This window comes from Podarcis erhardii, assembly GCF_964252035.2.
Source record: "Podarcis erhardii genome assembly, chromosome: 11".
NCBI classification, from domain to species: Eukaryota; Metazoa; Chordata; class Lepidosauria; order Squamata; family Lacertidae; genus Podarcis; species Podarcis erhardii.
The window spans coordinates 28,506,115-28,527,278 of record NC_138501.1 but is presented as its reverse complement, the minus strand read 5'-3'; the positions used below and the strand labels follow the sequence as shown (position 1 = coordinate 28,527,278).

General features: G+C 40.4%; 1 protein-coding gene across 1 annotated transcript in view; it reads right to left on the bottom strand.

Annotated features, from left to right (window-relative positions):
* Nucleotides 1–21,164, bottom strand: part of EDIL3 (EGF like repeats and discoidin domains 3) — a 235,883-nt gene that overhangs the window by 51,566 nt on the left and 163,153 nt on the right. The window contains exons 7-8 of the mRNA XM_081881217.1: nt 10,362–10,517; nt 8,624–8,768 (exon numbers count right to left, since the gene is read on the bottom strand). Of these exons, the coding sequence (XP_081737343.1) occupies nt 8,624–8,768; nt 10,362–10,517 (301 nt within the window). The remainder of the gene's footprint in view (nt 1–8,623; nt 8,769–10,361; nt 10,518–21,164) is intronic.

The window sequence follows — 21,164 nt, the reverse complement described above, 5'->3', positions numbered from 1 at the left end:
GCCAGCAATTTGGAAACCTTAATCATTTAAAACTGTAGTTCAACAATGCATGAGTAAATACTACTTAAGAGCATTTGAAAGAACATTTAAAAACCTTTTTTTTTTTTTTTTTTACATACACCTTATAAAATGGTAAAGTGGTTGTATGTTTAGCTTCCTGCTTTAGGCAGAATTTGGTGGCATTCCAATGCATCCCTGGAAATGACTGGATATGAAGAATTAATTTCAGATTGTATAAATAGCAAACAGCTTGTCTAAACCACTTAGCCAAGGCAATTCTGTATTGTCAGCCAGTAGTCATAGTTCATACTGCAGTGCTATATTAAATTTTCCATTAATTTGTTAGTTGATGAACAGTATTAGTATCCATCAGCAAATGATTTAACTGATTTACAGCCTCCCCATTCTAATGTCAAAATCTGGAAAATAAAGCAAGTTATATTTATCTACTATGGGTATTCATTTGTCACCATGATACTCTTTTGCCATGCTACCTACCCATTAAGGAAAAGTTGTTTTCCAGTGTACTATATTTATACCACTCTGCATTCTTTCATAAATCCCATGTCTCTATTTTTCTCAAAGCATCTAAACTTTTGTTCAGGTATATTTAGTTAGAAATGGCATTTTTCAGCAGGATTGTGCAGATTATAGATATTATACCAAAAGAAAGAAAGTCACAGGGAGTCATCTGTTAAAGCAGTCTTGCCAACTCACTATCATGTCCTCCTCTGCAAGCAGATGTTCTTTGAAGGTTTTTGCATCTTGATCTGACCTTGACCTGACCACTAGTTGGAGACCTCTAGCGGAATGATAGCACAGTGTGATCATCACTATAGAATTGACTTCTTTTGATGCCTTTATAAAACACTCTAACTGAACCCAATGATTTGTTGCTCCAGTTTTTATCTCTTGATGCCTTTTTTAAAAAACGTGAAATTCAGAGTCTTGCATTATGCATCAGCCAAACATGGTTGTGCGCATTGCCCTGGTTCTTACTGCACAGCTGTAATTAGTTGGGGCCAGAAGTTGTGGGATTTTATGGTGAAATTATTTTCATTCTTGTATGCTCTGTTTTATATGTGTTTTATGTAACCTAAGTAACTTGTGATATCTGACAACTGACAAATGCAAATGATAAAATATGAACAAACAAATATACGTATGCAATTCTAAACAGGAAGCTGTTTTAATACATACTAGATTATATCTCAGCATCTTAAAAAGCAGAGACATCACCTTGCCAACAAAGGTCTGTATAATTAAAGCTATGGTTTTCCCAGTAGTGATGTATGGAAGTGAGAGCTGGACCATAAAGAAGTCTGATTGCTGAAGAATTGATGCATTTGAATTATGGTGCTGGAGGAGAATCTTGAGAGTCCCATGGACTGCAAGAAGATCAAACCTATCCATTCTTAAGGAAATCAGCCCTGAGTGCCCACTGGAAGGACAGATCATGAAGCTGAGGCTCCAATACTTTGGCCACCTCATGAGAAGAGAAGACTCCCTGGAAAAGACCCTGATGTTGGGAAAGATGGAGGGCACAAGGAGAAGGGGACGACAGAGGACGAGATGGTTGGACAGTGTTCTCAAAGCTACCAGCATGAGTTTGACCAAACTGTGGGAGGCAGTGGAAGACAGGAGTGCCTGGCATGCTCTGGTCCATGGGGTCACGAAGAGTCGGACAAGACTAAACGACTAAACAACAACAACAACAACAGATTATGTGTTTATGTATTGTTTCATAGTTTTTGCTATGGTGATAATAAAATTAACTGCAACTGTTACTTATTTCAAATATTTATATTCTGCTCATCACCTGAAGATCCAAGAGCTGAAACACATACTGATTAACAGGACTAAGTATAAACATTACACTGTTGTAGTTTATGCTCTGGAGATTTCGAGCAAGCAGAACTGAATCAAAATTCTTTTCATGCATCAGATTAGTTGATAGAACCTTGCACAGGAAATGGGCATACCAGTCAAGGAAGCTGGCAGCAGTCCCTAATAGGTCAGAATGGTTAAGCCGATACTCTCCAATCCCTATCCATTCTATTTAATTTATTGGTTAATTGAAAGATTTTTAAACTGGGTAGACAACTTTGATAAGCCAGGGATGGGAAATCTGCAGTCCTACAGAGTTGGACTCTAGCTGGTCTCAGTTCCAGCCAGCATGGGAAATTGTCAAGGATGATGGGAATTGTACTTCAGCATCATCTGAAGGTTGACAGGTAGACCATCGATTACTTGTTGATCTAAGCAAGTATAAGGCCTGTTCCTGTGGATTATCAGCCACCATTTCTTGCAATCCCTGTTTGAATGCTAAGCAACACTCAGTTCTTTGGTTCCTTATCAATGATCCTTGGGCTTGTCAAAACTTTGACTGACTTGTCAAAATTCTGATTTGATCTATTGCTGGGAAATCGGGTCCTCACTTCAAAAAGGCACGTATTGCGGTTAGACACCCTGTGTTGTGGGTGGGTACAACTGGTAAGCCACAACATCTGATTGGTAGATCCAATCTGGCCAATGTGACGCAGTTCAAATGGTTTGAGAGACCTATTTATGCCCAGAGCTTCCTATTTCAGCACATGCATTTGGAACACCTGCCCATCTCTCCCTACTTATAGGGCTTGTTGTGCTTGACCTTGCTATGCCGTCGTGTGTCGTCTGTTGTTGGGACAGGGGCACGGCAGGAATTTTCCCCACTTGGCTGATTGGCTGTTGCCATTTGGGTTTTGCCTGCCACGTAGCAAATCGTCACAACTTGTAAGGTTGTGGATAGGTTCTGGTTCAGGTGATAGGGATGGGCAAACACTCTCGCCATCCCTATGTGTAGGGTATTCCATTAAAGGAATCCAGGGACTCGTTGGTTTGGTCAACCACTGTGAGGGGGTTGTGCCCGTGCCTGAGTCCAGGGGGACATTTGGGTGGCAGAGTTAGCCTGTTCCCAGCTTTCTGCTTATCCAGGTGTTCACCCTTGGCTGACCTATGCTGGAACCCTGGGTCAGTGCTACCTGCATGGCAGGGAACTAGTCGAACCAGAGCCTATGCAACCAGTCACTTTCAGGAATCAATAAAGTTGTGGCCTAAATTCTGCCAAAAACCAAACCAAAAATTTGAGTCAAGTGTGGATTTATTTAGTGGGGAGGTTTCTGGGTCTGAACATGCAAATGAGTCACTGCTTGGATGGCTGTGTACACACCACCACTTACTCTGGCTCTAGTGCCCTCCCACCTCTGGCTTTTGAAACAGTGTGCATACGATGTTACCCACAATGCTGAGCTATCTTGTAGTTTATTGAGACATACTACTGTTTGATTGCTCTACCCTCAAACTAAGCTTTAATCTTCAAATTGAGCTGAGGTGTGTACATTTGAGACAGCCATTGGTGACGTTTCATGAATGTGTGGTGCTGGGACGTGGAAACAAAGCAGGTAATGTGCATCGGATGAAGACCCCCCCACCCCCTCTGTGGTGTGTATAACAGCATGCAAACACAACCTGCAACACAGCAGGGGAAAAAGGCCTACCTGCGTTTTAAGCCACTGTTGTGTCTATAGCCTAATATGCCCCCGTTTTATGGCATCTCTCTTCCCCCACCCTACACTTGCTTTCCCCACAGGATGTGAGTGGTGAAGCAACATCTTTTTGTATTTCTGAAGTCTGTTATTTGTAGATTTTCTAAGGACTGCTATTGATTTTCAAGGGCATTTCTCCTTGGGAACTGCATTTCATTTTTAGCATTTCTCCAGATTAAAAAAAAAAGCTGAGGCATTCTGAGACAGACTGAGACTAAAATGGTAGCAGTGATATACACAGACAGTAATATGTGAATTTAAAATGCTGAAACTCCTACACCACCTACAATTTAAGTGACTATGAAGCCAAGCTGAAATGGTAAAGGAAACTTAATTGAACTTTCTTTTTTTTAAGCCCTCCCTTGCCTAAGTCCAGGTAAACCACTGTAAAGATCCCCCAATCAGCAATTTATCATCCCTTTATACAATCAATTCAAGAGCCCAACAATAAATAACTTTAAACATAAGGGTTTATGATATTTTTAAAAAGATGGTAGTCCATTAATGACAAGAACCACTTGAAGCCAGCTATCCTACTTCTGAAATCAAAGTGTGTAGATATTTATGCATTCAAGGATGTACAAAGTGTAAGGACTATATTTTGACTGCAGCTCCATACTTTGGGGTTTATATTGCAATGGTATGGGATATAAGGAAATATCATTTAATTGCTTCAACTGTCCCACACCAGTAAATGGTATCTTATTCTGTCATACAAATGGCATTTTATTGAACCTGATGCCAGCTACGATGTTGCTGGCCTTCAGCTTCAATGAGCTCCAGACTGCATGGCAACGGACAGGGATGAGGGGACTGCAATAGTCTGACAGAAGCCTTGATTTAAGTGCTAGCCTGGTTCTTCTCAGTAATTCTGCTCTCTGGTGGTTGTTTTTTTGTATGTCTCTTCATTTAATGTTACATTTATATCCCATCTTCCTTCTAGTGAGCTCAAGGTGGCACAACCCCCCCCCCAACTCTTTTAATGTTATATTGTCACGGTCTGGTTCACAGGCGATCGAAGTCCCGGAAGGGGACGTCAGGACTGGGGGCAAGATGGCAGAGTGGGTGCAGAAACTGAAGTCCAGAAGCCAGGAGTCAAGAAGCCAAGAGTCTGAGGGTCAGGAAGCAAGGAGGCACGAAGTCAGGGGTCTGAGGATCAAGAAGCAGGGAGTCAAGAAGCCGAGGTTCAAGGATCAGAAAGCAAGAAGCCAAACGCAGCAAGGCAGGGAGCGTGTTGCTGTGGCAAAGAGCTGAAGGGAAATGCTGACCTTATATCCCTTCCTAGCTCTTGCCACCAGGTGCTGTGAGTTACCAATCAGCCTCACCTGTGAGGCCGCACCTTGACTATTCAGAACAAACTTAGGAAGGCCCCAGTCCTGCAAAGTCCTATTGGTCACAGGGCCTGGTTCCTGCATGCACACCTGACATATATTCACAACAACCAGTGCTTTTTTCTGGGGGGACACAGGGATACGCATACGCCTGAACATTTTGTGAATCTAAGTTTGGCCTCATTGAGGGGCAGTATTTCAATACGAATAGGAAACTGAGAGTGCCCTTAAACATTTTTTTAAAAGAAAAAAAGCACTGACAACAACCATGTGAAACAGTTTAGACCAGGGGTTGTTAACGTGGTCCCTACCGCCAGGGACCAGGTCCCTACTGCCAGTGGGCATTTCAGGATTCTAAGTGGGGGGTAGGGGTTTCTCCGGCACAAGCTGAATCCTCCTTCCATTGAGCACTGGTGGGCGGTAAGGAAATTTTACCATTAAGAAAGATGCATTAGTGGGCGGTAGGTATAAAAAAGTTGACTACCCCTGGTTTAGACCCAAGGTCACTCAGGAAGCTTCATAATCTGCATGGCCAATGTGAATCCTGTAATATGGTTTTTGGTGTAACTGATGTTTAGCTTTTTCGTTATTGTTGTTAATAGTGTTACATAGATGGTAATTGTTTTATTTGCGATTGTTTTACTGATGATTTGTTAAGTACTCTATACAATTTATGCTGTATTTGTGATGTTCCATTCTGTTATTTTTTATCTTTTGTTTGTAAGCCGCTTTGGGATTTATTTGAATAAAAAACAGCATAGAAATAGAATCAATCAATCAATCAATCAATCAATCAATAATAATAATAAAAATAACCAAGAGGGAATTTGATTCCTGGTCTCTCAGGTCCATCACTCTAACCCCTACAACACATTGGTGAGTCCACAATTCAAGACGTTCGCTCCACACTGAATGATGACTGTGTCATTACCCCCGCAACCCACATTAGCTTGAGCTATTTAGTCTGACTCAAGCATTGTGGGTTAAACCAGAGAGCCTAGGACTTGCCGATTAGAAGGTCAGCGGTTCGAATCCCTGCGACGGGGTGACCTCCCGTTGTTCGGTCCCTGCTCCTGCCAACCTAGCAGTTTGAAAGCACATCAAAGTGCAAGTAGATAAACAGGTACCGCTCCGGTGGGAAGGTAAACGGCGTTTCTGTGCACTGCTCTGGTTCGCCAGAAGCGGCTTAGTCATGCTGGCCACATGACCCGGAAGCTGTACGTCGGCTCCCTTGGCCAATAAAGCGAGATGAGCGCTGCAACCCCAGAGTCGGTCACAACTGGACCTAATGGTTAGGGGTCCCTTTACCTTTACCAAACACCCTTCAGGATGTACCACTCACAGATTATACTATCACATGCATGGGGCCACACCGACTAACCTTGCCTCTGACAACAATCCCTCTGGCTTGCCTGACCCTTGGCGACTGCATATACAGCTTGAATGCCTGCAACAGGGAAGCCTTTGTGATGGCAAGGGCAGAACTACTTGACTTGTCCCTACTAGCTGACAAATTATTACAATTTTTTGAGAAGTGCTTCTGAAAACGTCTTCAGCATGGAAACTTATTGTGTTTCTATTTAAATAAGCTTCCAGATGGTTTTCCAGAAAGATTTTTAATTTTCCTGCACATTCAGATGGGTTTGATGGAAGTCCTTTACTAGAAATATTTACAGCATTTTTATGATACCAAGTCTGCTGTGGTATTCCTTCCAAGAAGGGTCCACTAGACCTGTTCCCCTGAAATGGATCAGACAGCTTGTTCATACTTGTTCTGCAAGGCGTCGCCAATTCTTTGAGTAGCTTATCTTGGCAGTTGATTTGGAAATGTCAGTGCTGAACTGCTATAGTTTTCAGAATATTATTTTTCTTAAATAGTTATGAAGTTTCATGATTTATGATTTTACTTATATTTTTACTTTAAATTGTTTGAAGACCATGTAGTAGAAAACAGCCCATGAATTTAAAATATAAGTAAAGAAGTAAATTGAATATAGTTAACCAAATGAATTTAAATGTAAGCTAATTGCATGGAGCAGGTTCCTGTCAAAGTAAAGAACTCTCGAGGAATACTTGATATATTATGCTTGTGGGTGTACACCTTAAACCTCTTACATGCATGTTTGTAAAAGTATGTCTTAAATTGAGTTATATAGTGATAAGGGGAAATATATATACTAGGAAGCCAGAAATGGCCATAGCTCCTTGCTATATATATTTACAATCGAAATTACAAGTTAACTGCCATGTAGTATTTGTTCCATGGAAATCAATAGCATGTAAAAGTTTTTAAAATTCCCATTGATCTTATTTTCCTTAGCTGTGTTGAGCACCTTTGTAGGATATAAATTTAGACAGGAAATAACTTTAGTAAGTAAATAAAGAGGCCCTATTATGAACTGAGACACTCTATTGCCTTTCATCCCAAACAAAGTTAGATCACCAGAAACTAAAGAACATTCATTTATCCTTAAGCATAATTGTACTTATGTTCCAGCAATTGTTCTAGAGAGCCTGAGCACCATGACAGTTCAGAGGTATAATGACCTTGAAACAAGATGAGGCCCCTGAAATGGATTCACTTAGAAGCTTTCACAGTTCTTTGAGCAAAGCAATTCCTAGTCATTCTGGCAAGGACTTATTCTAAATTGTGCTCCTATGGATGGGAGACGCCTCAAGAAGAAAATCTAATACACCAAAGCACCTGGACACAATTTTCTATTTACTTTCGAATCTATCTGTATTGGAAGAGGGCCACAGTGAGATTAATGCATTAACTTTTCATTTTGGAACTTGGTTTTGTTGTCACTCGAGGACCAGGAATTATGTAACATGGGCTGCTTTGATATATTACTAGTGCCCTGGCTGGCTGTTTGTACTGTAAGAAGGCAGTCATATAAAAATAATCTCCAAACAAATTTACTGTAGCAGTTGCCATATGAAAATAATGCTGGCACTTTGACCAAAAAAAGAAGAAGAGAATTTTATGTGTTTCATTGAATCTGTAAGGGAATGAAGCTTTTGTGCAAAAAGGAGCTGGGTCAGGCTTTACATTTTTGTGCTGTGACCCTTCCACACAAAAAAACTTTGAAAGGGTTGATATTGGCTCCACTAGTTCATTTACTTCTGCTACAAGGCACAATGAAGGATTCTGTTCGAAAGCAACAAAACAAAATCAAATCAAATCTCATCAAATGCAACCAGGCTCAGCAGCAGACCTAATTTCACCTGGAAAGTTCTGGGAATGCAGTTAGAAAACTCTTCCAAGCCTCAAGTTTCTTATAGCCTACAGTCTCAATAAGCTGCATAAAGTAGAAGTTACTGACTCGTGACCCAACAGAGAATTCTGTGACTGCAAATGCCAACATGGCAGGTGTGGTTTCCAAAGTGCTGCAGTATCAGAAGATGCACCTGATAAACCTCTCTATGCTACCCAGTTATTAAAAGTAGTAAAACACAAACAATTCAAAACCAGGTGTGTGTCTTCCAAAATGGTAATCAAATATAAATTTAGAGGGGAGGGGATGTAGATAAGGGGAGGCTACCATTTCAGGTGTATGTAAACATCTCAAACACCAGCTAATTCTAGTAAATAAACAAACAAATTTGGCATTTGAATTATGTACATAGTTGTAGATAAATTCATAATGTTTTTAGGTATTGCTTAAAGTGACCTTTCTTGTTATTATAAGTATTGCAGCAACATACCTGATAATTCACAGCCAAGAAGTTCCATTCGCAAAGTGCAATGCCTTCTACAAACCTGAGGATATAATCGTATGTACTGAGATTTTATTGGTGGGGTGAAAGAATTTGCGTAAGGCGTATTATTATCCACGTTCCCACGGAACACCTATGACAAAACACAACAGATTGTAAAATGCATTTGAATGGCAATATGGGTCAATAAAGTTCACGATTACATACAATTATTTAGTGTCAACAGAAGGTCTGCTGTCCTCATTTGATGGATGTGGCAGGAGTAAAACAAAATGCAACTGAAGATGGGTGAATACAGGCAACCTACCATTAAGAGGTAACTTTGAAGTCATGTGGAAGTGGGGAATATCCTGCCAAGTAGTGGTGAGAATTGTACCATTCCCTTGTTTCCCTGGATTTCTAATTGGTGGGACATTATGGATGGAGTTTCATGCATATTTAGATACAGTAGTACCTCAGGTTAAGAACTTAATTCATTCTAGAGGTCAGTTCTTAACCTGAAACTGTTCTAAACCTGAGGTACCACTTTAGCTAATGGGGCCTCCTGCTGCCGCCACACCGCCGGAGCACAATTTCTGTTCTCATCCTGAAGCAAAGTTCTTAACCCGAGGTACTATTTCTGGATTAGCGGAGTCTGTAACCTGAAGCGTCTGTAACCCAAGGTACCACTGTATCCACCTTGGTAAGTTCCACTCAGTAAATAGTTGTGTGCACACATCCATTGGTAAATACTGGAACTGGAGTAGGGATAATGTGTGGCATGGAAATAATAGCTCTTTGAGCAGCAGTAGTTTAGTTTGGATAAGGTCCTTAAGCAGGACTGGGTATCATTATAGTATATTAAGGATCTGAAACCTTTACAGGCACAGAGGTTAACATACCTCTGTGGTTCAAACTACACATGACATGAGACATTTGAGAATGGATATCCCAATAAACTTTTTAAATTTTAAAAAGTGGGGGAGAAATTTGGATGTGGGCCATGGTGCAAGGGGAGTACAACCCTTTCCTCTTGCACTACAGCCCTGATCCAAATTGCTCCTCCATCCCCACAACTGCTTTTAAAATATAGAGGGGAAAACATATTGGCAATATCTGGAGCACTAATAGTGCTCTGGGGGACTGGAGCAGTGGAATCTGGATTAGGTATCCTTGCTGCAGGGATGAAGGACTTTCTCCCTCTCCTCTCCCCCCTTGTGATAGCCCCAATCCAAATCACTCCCCCAAATGTTTCTACGAGAAGAGAAATTGTGTTGAGACATAATTTGTGTGTCTGCCCTTCTATACATCTCTTCTTAAGAGTTACGTGGAATGGGCTACTTTGCATTTAGGGTTTTTAATTTTTTAAAATTGTGTCTGCATTAGTTTTTGTAGTATGGTATGACTTGCTGCTGAAAGAATATTGTCCTTTCGAGGGTTAACCAATTGCCAACATAACAAAACTAAATGGAGAGCAGACAAGTAATTACTGGTCGGCTAATTAAAATGAAAACCATTTAAATATAAGACACAGAATTATTATAGCCTTGTAATGCTATATTTATAAAACAATCAAAGTAGAGGAAAGTCTTACTCAATGCAAAATGTCGATTTATTCCAGTATTTCCCAGAATAAAATCTATCAAAGAAAAAAGGTCTCAATAAACCCACTTTCTGCTATAAGGCAGTAAAATCCCTTCACTAAATTGCTATTTAAAATGCTTTTATACTGATGATAATGACTTACCATATCTTCAGTTGTGCCTTTCACTTTGTATGTTGCCCATAATTTCCCATCATTACTATATGCAATTTTGTATGATTTTATATATTCTGGGCTTCCGATTCTCTTGGCACCTTGAGTTATAACACCAGTGATTCTCATCTTCCTCTGCAGGTTTATCTGAAATTATAATAATGTGTTATCAGTGACCACCAATGGTGGGATGACTGGTATTATGATGCTTCATTTAGATTTTGGTAAAATGTCTGCTTTGGCTGCATTTCTTTAATATACTGAATTTCCATCTGTCTGAGGCTTCATTTGGGCTAGAGATTAGCCCTAAAAGATAGAACACTGTATTCATTTCAGAGGAGATTAGATACTAAAGCAGGGATGGGGAAACTGTGGCACTGCAGATGTTGCTGGAATTCAACTCCCATCAGCCCTAGCCAGCATGGCCAAGGGCCAGAGATGATGGGAAGACTAGTTCAGCAACATCTGCAGAGCCACCTGTACTAAAAAATAACAATCTTTCTTACAATGTTTTTCAGTTGCAAGTAAATAAATGCATGTATAGGAAATAATATAGAATAAAATCTCTTTCACAAGTTGATTTCCAGTCTGGCAATCAGGTTCATGTTGTGCTCACTGGTATTACTCCTGGAATTTACTGTTTAATCTCATTTCAAGAAAAAACCCCAAAACAAACAAACATAGCATGCACAAATGCATTATGTCCCCTACGAGGTGCAGGACGGCTAAAGAAACACAGCTCTCTGTGCAAATCATCATACACCAAGGATCCCAAAAGTGGTCAATACTGATTCCCTGGGTTCGATGAAACAATGCAGGGGGTGGGGGGTGGAATAAAGACCTAAGGGTTGAAAAGGGCCTGAGTTGGGAAATAAGTTTATGATGTACAGTATAGTGCAAAAAATAATAATCAGGAACTATGAGCCTCAAAAATGTAGCTCCAGCGTGTATTCTTATTTATTATTTATTAAACTTCTGTTCAAGGATCACATGATGGTTTACAATATAAAAACACAAAAATACACAGCATGATAGGAACCAAAACAATACTTCCCACAATATCTCCCCTGTACAGATTGTACCTCACTTGCCAATGAGGAATTTCTGTATTTAAGAGATATTTAACTTTTAACTAATTTATGAATTGATGATTAATACATTGAGATTATAGATAGATATTTCTTGACTACGAGCCTAAGGATTTGGATTGGCATCGATTACAACTTCATAAGCTCATCAAGCAGCCACTCAAGTGCTTAGGAAACCCTGCTTTGGTGCTGCATTGTGGCGTTCTCCCATTCAGGGCTCTCCTTAGTCAGCCATGCTTTCCTCCCTGATCACTGCCAAGCTTCAGGGGCCCTGAACAAGATGCCTTTTGGGGCAGGCAGCATGATACCCTGACTGTGGTGTAGTGGTTAAGAGCGGTAGACTCATACTTCCAGGTTGGCGCCCCCGGCAATGGCGGAGCTCATCCGATCGGGAGGAACTTGCTCCGTGAAAAGTTGGGTCTGAACCACCACAGCGAAGGCGGAGACCCATTGAAATCACAGGCGGAAGAAGCCTGTGAACCTGGGATTCGGCTGGCACCTTTTGCGCCTCCCCTACTCGCGGGGAAACCCTGTTTTGGGGATCCGGAGCAACGTGGGGTGAGCGGCGCGGTGCTTTGAATCGACCGCTTCTTCGCTGACTTTTTCTTGTGGACAATTGGATTTTAAATAACAACCCGTGAGTAAAAAGGAAAATTGGATCTTTAAATATCTTAATTTGGCATCGAACAGGGAAGGTTCAAAACAGGAAGTCCGCCTTCCCCTTTTGTAAATAGACTGAAGCAAAGAGCTTACAAGTTAAGGTCTTGGAAAGCCTTATGTAAAGGATTAAACTTCCATCGATTGAAATTATTAGACCCCCCTTGGAAGCAGGAGAAGAGGGGGGAAATTTTGGACTGTGTATCCTGCAGGAGAGAGTGATTAAAATTAAATTACCACTGCTCTGAACCTGGGAACGGGCTCCCAGTGACTGACGTTTCGGGAGAGTTCATTGACAGCGGAGAGAACGGATGTTGACAATTAGTTAAATAAGAGAAATATATTGTTTCCATTGTCCGCTTCTGTGTTTAAAAGGGAGGAAAAGTATCTGAAAATTGAAACTATCTTTACTTTCTGATCTGTGTCGGAAAAGATTGATACAAGTGGAGACTGTTCCCCTCTAGAGGGAGCTTTTGAAACTGTTACAAGAGTGGAGCTGGGAAATCTCCAGCTGTTTGATAAGAACTGTGGGAACTAGAGATTGACCTTGGATATTCAAGAATGTCGACAGGAGAAGCCTTATGGACTGCATTTTCTAAGATAAGCCACCTGTTGGAACAGCTTCATAAAAAGATGGATGCTATGACTACTAAAATTGACATTTTGGAATCAAAAGTGAGCACCAATACAGAAATTATTCAGGATTTGGCACAGGAATCTATTTCAACAGGACAAATTGCTGAGAAGGAGAAGGAGAAAGTTGCTCTTGTCGAACCCAAAGTAGCACAAGGGGGAGCCTTAGCCTTACAGAGGCAAATTGAGGACTACAAGTGGAGGCCCTTTATGATTGAGACTAGAAAAAGTCAGATTTTGATGATCGGAGCCTGGCCTGGACTAGAAAAGGAAAGTTGGAAAGATCCCTCTATGCAGGGATTAACTGACTTTTGGAATATGGACTTGGGTCAGGAGGAGATTGGAGTTCTGGGGGCCTTTGGATTTGGAGGAATTTTGAAACATGTCCTGAAATACTTTATGGATCCTAGCTTTAATTATGGAAATCTGGCTGACCTGTCGAGAAGGAATAAAAGTATCGTTGGATTGGAGTTTCCCCGAGATCTGCTCTTTAGCATCAAAGAATATGAAGAAGACTGGCAGAAGGGACGTGGAAAAGAGTTAAGAGCCTCGGACATAAGATCCCCAGGTTGATGGACTGTATGGAGTTGATGGAAGTGGCTGGCAGAGTCCGAGACTGGGTAGAGGAGATGGTGGAAGAAGATTGGAAATTTAAAGGCTATATATAGAAATATTGTAAAATTAATGAGTGATAGAAAAATGTTAGAAGGAAATTTTATGGTTTTAGCTGAAATGCTATAAGGAGTTAAGCTTAAATAAGTATATTAATTTTAATGGAAATAAGATTAAAAATATGTTAAGACATATGATAGAAAATAGAGAAAGATGGAAAGGAATTGCTGAAACAATTAATGGAAGTGGAATACAAAGAGGGAGGTGAGAGGAGGTCAATGATACAAGGGAATGAAAGATAGAATATGGAAAAGGATGATGTATGTTTTTAAATTGTTTTTGTTTGGTTTGGTTTAGTTTATTGTGTTAGTTTAATGTGTTAAGGTTGTGTTTTGTATTGTTTATGTATTGTATTGTTTTTTCTCTTTTTTGTTCTTTTTCCCCTTTTGTCTTCTTTTTTCCTTTTCTTTTTTGTAAGCTTTAAAAGTAATAAATATTATTTTTTATTTTTTATTTTTAAAAAAAGAGCAGTAGACTCATAATCTGGTGAACCGGGTTCACGTCCTCGTTCCTCCACATGCAGCTGCTGGGTGACCTTGGGCTAGTCACACTTCTCTGAAGTCTCTCAGCCTCACTCACCTCACAGAGTGTTTGTTGTGGGGGAGGAAGGCAAGGAGATTGTTAGCCGCTTTGAGTCTCCTTAGGGTTGTGATAAAGTGGGATATCAAATCCAAACTCTTCTTCTTCTTCTCTGCTGGCAGTTTCTCCCTTAACACCCCCCTGCTGTTGCCCTGGACACTCTGCTTCCTCCATTAGAGGAAAGAAACATTAGAAATGGCCCCTTTCTCTCCCCACACACATTTAAATATTTACAATTCGGGTCAGGCCGTCTGATGAATTGTTCAGAGAAGTGCCAAACAAACCTACAATCTTCGTTGTCTGAGAGTGCCAATGAGCTGCCCACCTAAGCCCTCATCTACTGCCACTGTCTCTGGCAATTTTGGGAGCCTCATGGTTTGGGGTCCTGAATTTATATCCCAGCCCTAACGGCACAAAATTGGATGCATCTGCATCATCATCATCATCATCATCATCAGAATACATTCCATTGGGAGGACAACTGTGCCTTACAAAGCTAGTATATCCCTCACTTAATAAATAAAACAAATATTCCATTCTATGACCTGTGAGCATGCTCAATACTCATTGGGCTGTACTGCCCAAAAATAAATAAATGTATGCATGTTTGCAAATCTTTGGGTTCTCCAATCCACTCCCTTTTGGGTGTGGATGTTGCCACTAACTGCAAAATGACCTATAGTAAGATCTGAACTTTGGAAATATAGTTATTTTCATGTTATTCACTGAGGAAAATACACTATCTATTAGTAATCCAGCTTCTGCTGATGTGTATAAGGTTCCATGTTACTCACAAACAGTGCTTTTTTCTGTTGGTACGCAGGGGTATGCATACCCCTAAACATTTTGTGAATCTAAGTTTGGCCGCATTGAGGGGCAGTATTTCAATATGAGTAGACAAATGAGAGTACCCCTAAATATTTTTTTTAAAAGAAAAAAAATCACCGGTCACAAAAGAAACAAAGCCGTGTTTTCCAGCTATGTGGAGAGCACAATTGGTTACTTGTCTACTTAAATACACATTTTTCTCTATGTAAATATGCTTGGGTCTCACTGCCTCACTGGCTGGGTGATATATGACAAAATAATAATGGTTCTTCATAAGTTCTATGCAATCAAAATTAGAAATTTCTTCTAGATTTTTTTTTATAATTCTGCAAAACAAAGTTGGTTAGGAATCAGGACTCCCTCTTATTTCCCTCCAATGAATAAATCTGTTCTGCACTACATTTTGGAGCAACCAAACAAGTAAAAATGTAAATAGACTCACAGGGTTAAAAAAAACCACATGGTTAAAAGTTTGTGTTTAGCTATTTCAGTGAAATGCCTTATTTTTCTCTGCAAGTGAAAAGAATGCAAATGGTGTATGTTTCATATTCACCAATACACAAAGGTTGTTTGATTTATGACCCATAAGAAATAGTACGTTAGATGATTGGTTATCCAAACAAAGCATAATTATTCCTAAATTCCCTGCCAGCTCCTTTGACTTCTGGGAATAAATTAACCTAAATTTACAACTTTATGAAGGAATGGAAAGGAGAAAATTCTGGTCATGCCTTTTTCAATATTGATTTTTAAAGAAGTAATACATTTTCAACTATGTTTATTGTTTGCTGCTTATTGTTTATATAGCTTATTTTCATCCTTGTAGCGTAATTGTTTTTAACATCCCTGCCACAAATAATTTGCATGGTAACAGTTAACAGAACCATGCAACTGTTTCAGAAACCCTGTTGTAGCAATGGGTTTTGAACAACATTCCTAGCAAAGTACTGTTGTATTAGAGCTCCTCTTCTTCTTTATTTATCGCCAAAAACAATAAAAGATAAGTGCCTGAACTGGATGGAAAATTAGGAGGAGGCATTTAATTTAATCCTCACTTCCCATCTCCTGATTTCTCTCAATTTTAGCCAAAGCAAACACCCACCCTTAAACAAGTAAATGTGTAATTCTATACATGACTACTCAGAAGCAAGCTCTGATGAGTTCAAATGGACTTACTTCCACGTAAGTGTACGGGATGGTACCTCAAATTCACCTAGAACAGTCCGATCCTGTTGAAATGAATATGGCTTACACTAGGGAACAATTTGCCCTTCCCTATTACCTTTGAACTTATTTCTGTGAAATCTTCTGTACAATTAACTATAGCTACACTTGTTGATTCTCTCCCTTCCCCACCACTGCCGAGCCAATTTAAGACATGAAGTCCCAAGGAAAGCAAGCTTACAATGCAACTTTAGACAGATCTGCTCAGAGGTTAAATGCCACTTATTCCAATGAATCTTTCTCCCTGGGCAAGTGTGTATAGGATTTATGCAGTAATGGAGCTTGATTTTAAGCATTTCAGGGATTACAAAATAGCTGACTTCGGGTGGGGTGTGGGGTGGGGAAAACAAGCTTGATTAAGTTTGCCATCCTATATCTACCTGTCTAGGAGTATGCCTCTTTGCAATCAGTGGGATTTACTTCTGACGACTGCACTGTAAGATAGTATAGGAAGTGCATTTAAGAAATTCTTTTGACTAATGTGAGCCTGGGAAAGTACTCAGGATATGCACATAGAGTTTGAAAAGGGGGGAAATAGGATGATGAAATATGAATATAACAATCCAACAACTGAGAATCCCAGTGGCTGCATATAGCACTGTTGTGTACCCACCAAGTCTTCTGAGGCCCTACTTCAAACTACACCTCTAAACCTCACTAGAAGTCTGTACAGTCATAGCTCGGGTTGAAGTAGCTTCTGGATAAGTATTTTTGGGTTGCGCACTGCGGCGACCCAGAAGTAACGGAGCGCGTTACTTCTGAGTTTTGCCGCTCGTGCATGCGCAGACGGTCAAAATGACATCATGCGCGGAAGCGGCGAATCACAACCTGTGCACGCGCAGGCACAAGCTGCATTCGCTTCTGGATGCGAACGGGGCTCCGGAACGGATCCCGTTCACATCCAGAGGTACGACTGTACATCAAAGTGAATGAACCTTTGGAGCAAGCAAGCAAGCATTGGTGTGTCATAAGAAGCTGTAGTCAGCAAATCTGGACAACACACGCAGAAGTACTTATAGGAACACATACAGAGTCAGACCTTTGTTCCATCTAGCTCAGTATTATCTGCACTGACAGACAGTGGCTTTTAGGGTTTTTGTCTAGGGCTTTCCCCAGCCCTAATTGGAGATGTTAGGGATTGAATCTGGACCTTCTACAAGCAAAGCAGATTCTCTACCAGAGACATACAGTCTTTCCCTTTATATTTGCTTTGGGTGGGGGCTGTTATTTTTGTGAATCACGTTGAAATCTGAATGACTCGCAGTGAGACAGTATAGCACTGCTATTGCAAAAATCTATTAGGCAGGGTAGTAGGACAATAATTCCCCGAAGATTAGAACAACAGATTTGAACAAAGAACCCCCAAGAATGAATATTAGGCTGGTGAAATTTTGGTCTTTGACACATGCACACAGAGGCAAAGTGTTTATAAGGAAGGTGGATATTCTGCAACCTTCATTATTTGGATGAAGAAGCCGTGCCACTTCAACAGCACTATGGGATGAGACTTAGTGCCGCATGTGAAAACAATGCTTTTACGTAACAAACTGTGTTCTACCACCCTTTATCTGTTGCTTTCCAGGCTTTAACAGCACTATCTGAGGAGTCAAATGGCTTAAGCAGAAGGTCCCTGACCTCTGCAAAAGCAATAATCGATTAATTAAATCCTTACCTTCCCATATACTTTCACAAATGTAAAGATTAACATACTAGGGCTGAAACAAATATTTGCAAATATTTGAAATGTGGTAAATCTTCCAATTTAACCTGGTTATTTCAAGCACGGGAATACTGTAACAGTACTATTTAAACTTTTTCCCCAAAATAATAATAAAAAAGAGTGGTTATCTTCTTATACACAGATGCCGAGTTTAGCCTGTAAGGTAGAGCTGGCTGCCAGTCAGACTATTAAGATCTGACTTGTAATTTTGGCCCTGGGATTTGGGAATCACAGGAGACTTGTTAGCTTGCTGAATAATTTATTCCAACAACCAGCAAATATGTAAAATATAGGAGTTAAACATTCACATGGAATCCTAAACATGGAATCCATTCTCTCCAGGTATTATTCACAGTCTGATTTTTTACCTGTTATGGACAGTGCAAATAGAGAAAAGTGTATATCACCTTTTCTTCCATTTTAAGAATTACATTCTCTCTGGGCAGTAGATTGCTATGGCTCTTTGTCCATTATATTTTTGTTTCACTTATCGTGGTCATATTTTTTTTCCCCCTTTTTACTAATGCTCCCCACAAATGTATAAACACAGGAACTGCAGACTTTAGGCATTTGTCTTCTGTGTTCAATGAACATGCAAGTGGGGAGAGCTTAACTTCTCCATCACCCTCCTTGCGTTGGTTGGAAGATATGCTGAAGACAGACAACAGAGTAAATAAATACAGTACATCATACAGAAGTCAGAGAAGAACCTTCACCAATATTTAAGAAAGAGTAGCTGTGCGTCCTTTGAAGATGGCATTAGACAGAGCAGGCACACATACACAGGTCCATATGGTCTTTCCCACTATGGTTAGAGGTATTATATTCCTGTCTAAATTATACTAATTTTACTGTGCCAACTTGATGTTGGCAAGGTAAGGGGAGGAAGCCACAATGTTGCGAAAGCATCAAACATGCCAACTGGACCCAAGTGAAGCAGCACATAGATCAGCACCAAACAATACGGAGACTCCATTTAAATTTCCCATGATGCTCTGAAATGATTCTACTTCAGAGCATTGTAAGAAATTAACATGGAGATACAAGCTTCCTGGCATGGGAGCTTCAAGTCAGGCCCCAGCCCTGTTGGGGCCCCAAGCAGCTGCCTGAGGATGCTACATTCTGACACCAGGGCTGATGCTCTACTGCAGGCATAGGCAATCTTGGCCCTCCAGATGTTTTGGGACTACAACTCCCATGATCCCTAGCTAACAGGACCAGTGGTCAGGGATGATGGGAATTGCAGTCCCAAAACATCTGGAGGGCCGAGGTTGCCCCTGCCTGCTCTACTGCTTCTGTTGGTACAGTGTTATCCTTTGCTGAATCTCAAAAATGCTGCTCTTTTCAATCATAGGCTGCTGTGTACACAGTAAATGTAGAGATATGCAGATGTACTGTTGTAGGCGTGTTTGCCAGCTTTGAGGAGACAGCTGCAGACATTCATAGACTGGGATAATTTGATCACAGTTGTCTATCCTCAAGGTTGGATTACTGCAATGTGCTCTATGTAGGCCTACCCTTGGGGTTGGTCCAGAGGCTGCAACTGGTGCAGAAGACAGAAGCTAGGTTGCTTGTAGGGTCACATGACCACCAGTATATAAACACCCTCTTCGTGGGATTTGCACTGACTGCCAGACTGCTATTGAGCCAAGTTCAAGGTCAAGATATAAGGCCCTCTGCAGTTCAGGAACAGGTTATTTGAGAGACTGACTATATTAACCCTGATATACCCAGTAGATCTCTGTGGTTTGAGTTTGTCCTGCAAGTTCCAAAGATCTCAGAAGCTCAGTCTGCAGTATCTTGGAGCAGGGCTGCCATATTCTGTGGAACAGAACTACTCTCAAGATAAAGCAGGCACCTACTATCTACAATTTTCAGAAAGAATTGAAGACATTTTTGTTCTGTCTGGCTATCCCAGCTGGATGAACTGATCAGTGTCATGAGTGCCTATTTTGCATGGCTTTAGTTTTCTTCATCCAGTGTGTTTGTGTGTGTGTTTTCAACTGTTTTTTTTTTTTTTTTTTTTGCTATGTTTATTGTACATCACATTGAGATGCCTGTTTAGCAGTAATAATAAACTAGTGGCTAGAACTGGATCAGTGCCTATATGTTTTATTCTGCTTCAGAATGAAAATATCACAAAATTCTGCTTTTTCTTTTTCTTCTCTTTTTCCTAAGGGCTCAACTCATTTGTTTTTCGCTGGGAAACATCACTTTATGCCTCCGAGAGTTTACAGAATTAGACAGACTGAAAACTTGCTTGGTTTGTTTCTTCTTCTTATTAAGTTATTATTTTAGTCCCAAAGGTAGTTGCTGTGAATGCTATTAATGGAAAGATATGAATTATTCAGCTACTGGCATGTTTAAACGTCAGCTTCCATACAAAGCCCACAATGAGCCTCCTGTTTTACAGAATTCTGCAGTCACTTAAATTGCATTTAATTTACAAAGTATTGATTATAAGCTTAACTATGTTTAGCAAAAGGATAATATTAATTACTTTATTCCTTGGCATATATTTTACATGATTAAGTTCCTCTATGCCATTTCCCAGCATTTGCAGGCTAAAAATGTGGGGTAGGGCAGATAGATATATACAACCAGGAAAGAAAAATGTGAGCAGTACAAATATTTCAGATTAAGCTATTAAAAAGGATTGCTTTGTTCCAGTGAGGAGACAGGCTCAGAGAAGTAATACACAGGAACATTTGGTTCTTTCCAATTTCTTTTTGCTTTTTACTTGTTTTCAACCTTTTTTGATTTTCTTATTTGGTTTTGTGTTTATATATTCAGAGTAGGGGGGTATATTTCAAGGTTCTGGGATAACTATACATCAACTTTTTATATACAAGCCACCAAATATATATTGTCGAGCAATTTCTGGACAGACTAGGACAGTCTGTATTAGTGTCTGATACAGGCTCTCTTAAGGACCTTCTAATAGCGGACCCTAGTGTAGGTCAGAGGTGAGGAACTGCATTCGGCTGGTGGACCAGATGCTTAATTTCTCCATCTGCAAGGGCCAACTTGGGCAGGACTGCCCACCAATCAAAGTTCAAAGGAGGTTGCTGTCATAGTAACTTCATTTGAAGACATACTTTCAGGGCCAATCAGCCCTGTTGGTCCATGGTTCCAGAAAGCACTTTGAAGTCATCCCTTCCTCAAGTTCCAGCTGCTCAGTCCTGTCCTTTGCCTCTGAGAACCTCAGTAGGAGCTGCTTCTACCTAGTAAGTGAGGTCCAAAGGGCAACACCAAGGAAGACTAAGGATGAGGGAAGAACTGCTGCTTGTAAAATCCTGGCATCATATGAACAGCATCATATTTTCATTCTTTTAATGGGATTTTATGGCTATAATTTTTTGCAAGTTGCTTTGAGAGCTTCTTGGAGCATTC